This window comes from Micrasema longulum, unplaced genomic scaffold (genome assembly GCF_059751315.1).
Source record: "Micrasema longulum isolate JH-2025_06_02 unplaced genomic scaffold, ASM5975131v1 h1tg000366l, whole genome shotgun sequence".
NCBI lineage: Eukaryota > Metazoa > Arthropoda > Insecta > Trichoptera > Brachycentridae > Micrasema > Micrasema longulum.
In genome coordinates this window covers 34,698-42,874 of record NW_028277567.1, presented here as the reverse complement: position 1 = coordinate 42,874, position 8,177 = coordinate 34,698, and the positions used below count along the sequence as shown (strand labels likewise).

Below are 8,177 nucleotides of genomic sequence, written 5' to 3'. Positions count from 1 at the left end.
TTGAAGACTAATAAAACAAAATCGTATTTTATCTAAATCGTAAAAATATAGTTCGTGCAGTAACTTCATATTCTAGCAGAATGAAATATAAATGCCTATTTCAGTGTTCAGAACTGTACGTAATGCTATGCACCCATCATAATGGCAATCTGCATATCATTAAAGTTAGTTATGTTTTGAATTTCTAGGCGAAATGTTTAAATAATGTTTTCATGTCTAACCTACTTGTTTTTTTATTTATTGAATACATATTATTTTGAGAAAAAAAAAACGCTTTGTTGGAGATTAAATTAAAGTTAACACGTTCTTTCGAAATGCAGCATTACGCGTCTACCAACTAGTAATAGTTCTACATTATCTCTGCATCTACCTATTTAATTTGGCACTAAATTGACTATCCCACGAGATTGCCACAATAAAAAAAACAGATAAAACAAATCGTCTCCATGACGACATTATTTGTTTTGACTTTAGTAAAATGGAATCAGGATTTCATACTGTTCTCGATGTTATTGAAAACAATTTCAAAGAGATTGAATCGGTACCCATATATTACATGATTGTAATTATTGTTCTTTAAATTTTATTGTTAAATGAATATAGTAAAATTGGGTTTCAGAAAGTCTTTATAATTCGCGCTTGCTATGCTGGTGAACATTCTTTGGATAACCCCCAAGAAACTTTGCTGTCATACTTACAAAAAAACATTTCAGATGTCAATTCTATGTATTGCGATGCTCCCGTAAGAGGATTAATTCTCGCCTACCAGAAATACTATGTAGCAGTAATAGAAGTATGTTAACAACAATAATAATGTATTTTAAAAAATATATTTTGCTATTGATCAACTATCAACTGTGTTTTCCGTCGTATTGTGTACTTTTTTTTCTTCTCAAGGGTTCAGAGGAGGGCGTTTCCCGGCAAATTAGATTATTTTTATCGGAATCTAACAACAAAAATGCATTTGGGCGGGCAAAGTTACTTATTGTTTATCACAATATTCGTCAGGTAAGAATTTTTAATGTCAAAACGATTACCGATACAGATACAAACGAATAACCGAGGGTTTAATGAATATTTTTGATAATTTAAAATAGCATATGGTTAACAACTATATGTTTTATTTTAGCGTTTCCTGAAAGAAAACGTATTATGTCTGTTTACTACACCGCCCACATTGGCTACTAAGATGAATGCCGGAGCTCCTATGTCATACCACTTCGAAGTTTTAGAAACTTTTGTCAAAAAAATAGAAATGTTGACATTACTTACAATTGAAGATAAACGGGTAAGGTGTCGTTGTCATCGAGTTGCCGAAAATAAACTTTTTAATTTACTTATATAATATGTACTTACTATACCCATTGCCCAAAATTTCAATTAGTTTAATTTAGGTTTATTAGATTTTTTATGGCTCTAAGCTCGCGCTAAGTCGATATGACCACCAAAATTTAATTTGCTTATTCTAAAATGCGTTACTATTACTACTTTTATTTTTTTTAATGAACTGTAACGTTCAAACGTTGAATAATCTGTTACAATTATGTCACTTTTAGTTGACTAGTACTGACTCAGGGAATATATAAAAAAAATGTTGTTAACATAATTGTCGGCTATATTATATATTTAGCGTGTTTTTAAATGAATGTATTATTTTAATAAGCCATAATATTTTAGATCAGCTTTAGCTCGCCCGGACTAAAGGACAACAAGACAGAATATCTACCCGAGTATGCCTTACTGGAATATATACTTGAGTCTCCATTCACCATCGATCTCAGGGAATATTCCACAATGTACCACACTCTCCCGGATTACCAATTCGGTTTTGGTAAGTTTTATTTAAACCAATTTTATATTTCATTCAAATTAACTCCTACTGAAATTGTGAAGATCAATTCAAATGGTTATGTCACGCTGTGAAAATACCGCGTACGTGATGAAATAAATTGAATGATTTAAACATTTGTGTAGCTGCCTCATACATTTAAGAAAACATTGCATACACCTACAGGTGAGTTCTCGTAGAGGAAAATAGATGACGCGTAATCGAGTGGTTATTAATTATATGGAAACGTAATAGGAAGATCTATTCGTAAGCAAACTGAGACTAAAAAACCGTTTGAACACATTATTGTTATAGTTTATATCAAATACATGACAAAATGTCACAAGTTAAAAACAAATTTTATTGTCGAACATTACATACAGACCTTGGTTAGATATAACGAGATGTGTCGATACAGTCCGCTTAATGTGCAGGAGACTGCTGCGAGATATTACATAGATTTATATACTATTGAGTGTGTTGTCCAGATGCTCATTAAAAAAATTGTATGTTTATGGAATAATATTTAATTTTTATATTTGCTATTATTAAATTATGTGCGTGCTTCCACTTTCCCTTATGTTGTATTTCAACTCAACACAGAGCCCTTGGCCTCATAGAGTTTGGGATACGTTATTATTGTATATTTTTTGTAACATATATGTATTTGTAAGAATAAATAAAATTAAATAATTGTTTAAAGGAGACACCTCTGGATGCTCTAAAAATGTGAAATAAATGGACGAAGACAAATAACATATTTGTCATTTTTAAATAGGTAATATTATCCGTAGGTCCAATAGCTGATTAAAACATGCATAGACGGCACTGAAAAATTTCATAATATTTTTAAAAAGTAAAATTAGTAATTCAACTCAAATGAACAAGATAAGCTTTTTTTTTTCTAGAAAAGTGTTGGCCAATCGCATTCGATTTTTCTCCTCGCATTGTTGACAAAAAGTCCTCAGAAGTAGTATTCGTCGAGCCCCTTCCAGAAGAGTACGACCCTGACCAGGTAGATAAAATAGAAGAGCGTGAAGAGGAACGCAATGAAGAAGAGCATGCTCTGGAATGACACGAAATTCTGTTAGCTCTACAAACGAAATAATGCGAATGTCTAGAGAAGCGAAGAGAGGAACCTAATAAAAACACAATGGCAGGAATTTCGCAATGTCCAACAATCTATGATATACCAGATTTAATTAACACGGAGAAAAGATTTATCACCTTTCAGCCAATAAGTTAAGAACATTTCAGCCCAAACCGAAATTTAATAATATTTTGTCATTCTATCAACTAATATTCAAGCATTTTGTTGATCCTCGGTTTACTGATACTTCAAACTAACAAATTACAACAGGGATGGAGAAAATTTTAGAGAAGGGAATATAGAAGTCTAGGTATTTACAGGGCTTATGACCTGCCATAGGCTGGTTTTAGAGGCCACTTGAACATTCACCATTTTGCCTATTTTTTCTTCTATCTGTTGATTTTAGGGAAATTAAAAAGCTGAAACCATTATTGTTGTGAAGAGATTCATCTGATTTAATTATTTCACTTACTAGGCAACGCCTGAAAACATTTTTCCAAATTTTAAACTTCTTCTTGGACCAGTTGGTTTATGTAAATGCCTAGACTTCCATATTCCCATATTCCATATTCCATACTTCCAAATTCCACTCCATCTCTGTTGTAATTTGTTAATATTAATGACCCCGTAGGAGGTAAAATCCAGTATTTTGTCTACAAACATTTGGACACGCACAACATAAAGTGATATTTTAAACTTTCAAACTATTGTGCATTTTCACAAAGGGGATTTGGAGAGTCTTATTTATTCTCAATAGGAGATGATTATCGAATGATATAATTTTATGAACTTTAACATTTCAAAATGCATCCGAAAGCTATCACCTTATGTTTTTTTAAATCGAAAAATATAACTTTTCTTGGAGCGCCCGAATGTTCGCAGGTCCCGTAATTTAATCCTCTGCGTTCCGCGATAGCGAAACTTCAGCGAATCGTTAGCACTTTAGCAGTAGTAGAATCGTTAGCAGTAGCGAAATAATAGCGATACGTTTTTACACCGCAAATTTCTCCGCACTAAATTTGTTTGTGTTCAAAATGTCCTCCCGGTCAGGAGTCTATTTCCACACCGGAAAAGGATAAATTGTTACTGCTTGCGTCCATGTTAATTTTTTTTTAGACTTTTTAGTAGAATATGGGTTCATTAAATTAACCAAAAACGAAAGAATCTTGGAGAACGGGTTTCGTTGCTAATAGTGATTTGTCGCGAATAGAGACGCAAACATAGGAAGTCGTAGACAGTAAGAGCGAGATACGACATACGCGATACCCTCTCATATACTAGGACAGATTTGTCGTGGTTTCGCTATCGCAGATCGCAGCAATTGTGTAGGTACTAAAGGCAGCAATCGTGTTACCAAAAATCGGTAATTCTAGATATATTGGTTTTATTCGTTACTAATGTTAGAGGTTTGCATAAATTTATAAAACAAAAGACGCCATTAACAGTTTGTTTCCCACTACATATTCGTTGCTATACCTGCTTTTTACACTTTGCAACGACATTGTAACATTTTTGCAAACATTTTTTAACTTTTCTCAGATTATTTAATTTCTTTATAGATTCCTTTTTGTTTTCTTTATTTACATACAGCTTATTATAAACTTTTTGAGACATGCGTCCCAACTCCATGGGACCAAAGTCCCGTATTGAATTGGGACGAATTATTTATTATAACAGATATATTATATAAAACCAAAGATAATCTTTTTTTACATATATGGCATATCAATTTGATAATCAGCAAACACAAACATTTTAATTACATTGAAATAAAAACATACATTAAAAATAAAAAAAGGGAAAAAAGAGATGTTGATGATAATGTTTTACAATTTCTAGTTCGGCAATTTTGAATAGGCTACCTACATATAATATTATCTGCCTATGTTGGAGTATACAGTTTTGAATATTTATGCTGTCTATTTATTACCGATTAGGGAAGCGGAGGGTAATACCGTACACCTAAATTTGAACGACATTTTCTTGATATCAATCCGGTACAAGGCTAACTATTATGTACAGATTTATCCTTAATTTATGTAAGTTTTAGATGACAAATCTTTTTTATGTGCAACTACCGTGGAACCCTTAAAAATAAAGTATTTAAAAAAGTAGGAAGTACGGAGTTACCTGACACTTGCGTATAATTCCGTACATCGTTCGTGTAATTTCGTATATTCCTTAAAGGCTCAAACATTGTCACGGTTAAATATATTTTTACAAATGATAAAATGACTTAATCAATCAAACCCTCAGAGTTGTCATTTGCTACCGCTTAAATATAAGTCCTTTCACTGTATTGCACATAACAAAAGCGTTCAAAATTGTTGGTTTTGTTCTCAGTTTAACAACAAATGTGTAAGGGGCGCTCTCGGTTTGCGCTTGCAATTCTCGGCCAGAGTACCTATGGCCCGTTGTATTGCTGTAAACTGTAGATAACTTTGTAGTTAATAATCATATAATGATTTATGTGCATATGGGTGAATCTATTTGTGGCATATTATTATACTAAGATCAAACCTCTATTATAGTTTACAAAATTCATATATGTAATTATCGAGGAATTGAATTAGAGTTGTCTGGTTCATTCATTAGTACTCCTTGTGTCTCTGGCTCTACATTGACTGCTTCTTCTGCAGAAATATATTGATTTAGTTGCTAATTATTTCTTTTCTCAGTCAGTTTATTAAATACACTCAAATCTAAAGGCTAGATATCTTCAGTTTTAAAACCATTGACTATCATAGGCACTAACTGAATAAACTTTGGTAAAAAGAGCAATGAGGTCAAGTGGCATTAGCTTCGTGTATTACAAATAGTTATGGCGGTTATTACCGTACGGTGTACGAAATTAAACGAAAACAAATTTCGACCTTCAACGGCTTGTAGTTGCAAAAACATACGCAATTAAGTGTTATATCGTCTATAACATTATGCTAAATATGCCTTCAAAATCAAATTCAATACCGTCACTACTTAATTTAAAAAAATATTTACTTACGGATTATTTTCTGATGTTTAAATGTAACGGCAAGTGTGAAATCACATCACATCTGCATCAGACACCGCTAGTGCTCTGCTGACTGGTGTAATAACTCCCGAGGGTGCGAGACTACACTAAACGAACAAATGTGACCCAGACAAACATGTGTAATTTGCTTTCTTCTGACTTAAAACACCTGTACGGAGTTACCCGCTGTGCGGTATTACCGTCCATATGCTCGAAACCGTTTTAAAGACCGTGGGTCTTCCTATCGGTTTAACTCGTACAAACGGCAATACTTCAATAAACGAGTTACTCTTTTAAAATTTTCAATTTCATATATCGCGATTTTAATCGAATTTGACTTCTACTTTCACAGGCCCTTTAAGTTTAGCATATTATATAGAGGGCTTTTGTCAGATATTGTCGTTCATCCTCGTGACCATATTGCAAACATGAATTGTAGCAAAAACTGTATTTACTTGTATCACAATAACGTTAGATTATATGATTATGGTTATTTAAAAAAAAAATAACTTTGACGCCCTTCATATAAGATATGCCACAAAAAAATAAATCCCATAATCATGAATCCCATAATCATTTATATAGCACCGCTTATTTAAAGGTTATTAATTAAATCAATTTAATCAAAAAGTTTTGCGAGTAGGTAGGTACTATGTTTAATAATTTCAACACCAAGAGTTAGCAACCCTACTTCCCTTTAATGGGAAAGGATGGCACAAAATATTAGTTCAGTTCATACCCAGAGACATGGGCTCCCTCCCTCCTGGACAATAGGTAAAATTTAATTTACCAGCCATTCTGTGCATTCTCTCAAAGACGAGAATTTAGCAAGCATCGGTCACTATACTATGGGGCACCCCTGAGAATCTCCCATTTCTTAACCCAACTGAAATAAAATGAGAAAAAAAAACCACTTGTTTTTTTTTTTTAGTCAGATAAGATACTTTCATATTCTCTCATTTTTTTACATTTTAACCCTGCAGCCCGTTGGCGACATAATTAAAATTATAGTCGCCATCCTTTATATCTCCGTTGGCGATTAAATAAAAATAGGGGTTTTTTTTTTCAAAAAAAGATCCTAGTACCTCCTAAGAGTATTAAATTTGGTTATTCGCTCACCTAACCAATATTGATTAAACATTGAGTGCAAAAAAAATATAAAAACTATAAAGCTTCTTTAGAAACAAAAGGGCAATAAAAGTTCTAAATTCTACAAAAAAAATTCCGTACATTCACGGAGATTGGACCGCTGTGCACGTGCAAACCACGAGCCCACTGCGTGATATCGCATGATTGGCCCATTTCACACCACGGCAAAAATCTACATGGCATGAAAAAATACAATATGGTGGATCGAAATTTATTGTTTTGTATTAATTATTTATTTATTAAATGCCTGGCAAACGCAATAATAACCATGAGACCAACTAATCTCCAGTCGATTTCCTTTGGCAGGATTTTTACCTCGTTAAATTTAAATAATGAATTTGATACAATTATCATTAAAATATCTCTTTTAATGATATTTTTTTTAAAGATTAGTTTTGCTATATTGATTGAATCGGATTGTGGTCCCATGGCTAGTTTTGCGGACTCGCGGATCAGAGGTTTGAGGTTCGAACCCTACTCTGCTCCAACTTCTTTTCTATTTTCTAAAAGTGAGTTATTTACAACTCGTTGAAAATGGTCACCAAAATTGAAATATTTGGGTAAATTATAAGGACGCTAATATTTCTTTAAAAAAATGTACGAATTGACCAAGGCGTTTTTATTGATATTTTTTGATTAAAGACATTAACTATGGAGTTTTATTTTAAAAAAAAAAACGAAAAATAAAAATATTATCAAATTTAAATAAGTACTAACGAATCTAATAAATTATCGCATTAGAGAAACAAAGTGCTATGAGGATTCCTGTTTTTTTTTGAGACATGAAAGTTAAATGAAGACATTATTTTATCTAACATTTTTTATTAATGTTGTCTTAATGAACTTATAAGGATTGATTTAATTTTTCTTTGAAATTTTGATGCAGATAGAACCGATATTCAAATATATATACTATAAAAGTTAAAAAACATATTTTGTTTGAAAGAGCCTTGTTTCCCCAACGCGACAAAATGTCAATCCACTATAATTTTACCGCGCCGCTGAGATTAAGATGATATGTGTGAAATAAACTATTCTCCGTCGGGTATTATTAGTTCCTTATTTTTATTTTTTTGGTAAATTTTATTTAATCTACAAGA

General features: G+C 32.3%; 1 protein-coding gene across 1 annotated transcript; it reads left to right on the top strand.

Annotated features, from left to right (window-relative positions):
- The first annotated feature begins 479 nt into the window (after nt 1-479).
- Nucleotides 480-3,661, top strand: LOC148282179 (uncharacterized). Its single transcript, XM_088225521.1, has 6 exons — nt 480-541; nt 620-793; nt 898-1,008; nt 1,130-1,288; nt 1,678-1,831; nt 2,737-3,661. Exons 2-6 carry the CDS (start codon nt 725-727, stop codon nt 2,901-2,903), a joined length of 660 nt encoding a protein of 219 aa, XP_088081647.1. The 5' UTR covers nt 480-541; nt 620-724; the 3' UTR covers nt 2,904-3,661.
- Nucleotides 3,662-8,177: the final 4,516 nt, after the last annotated feature.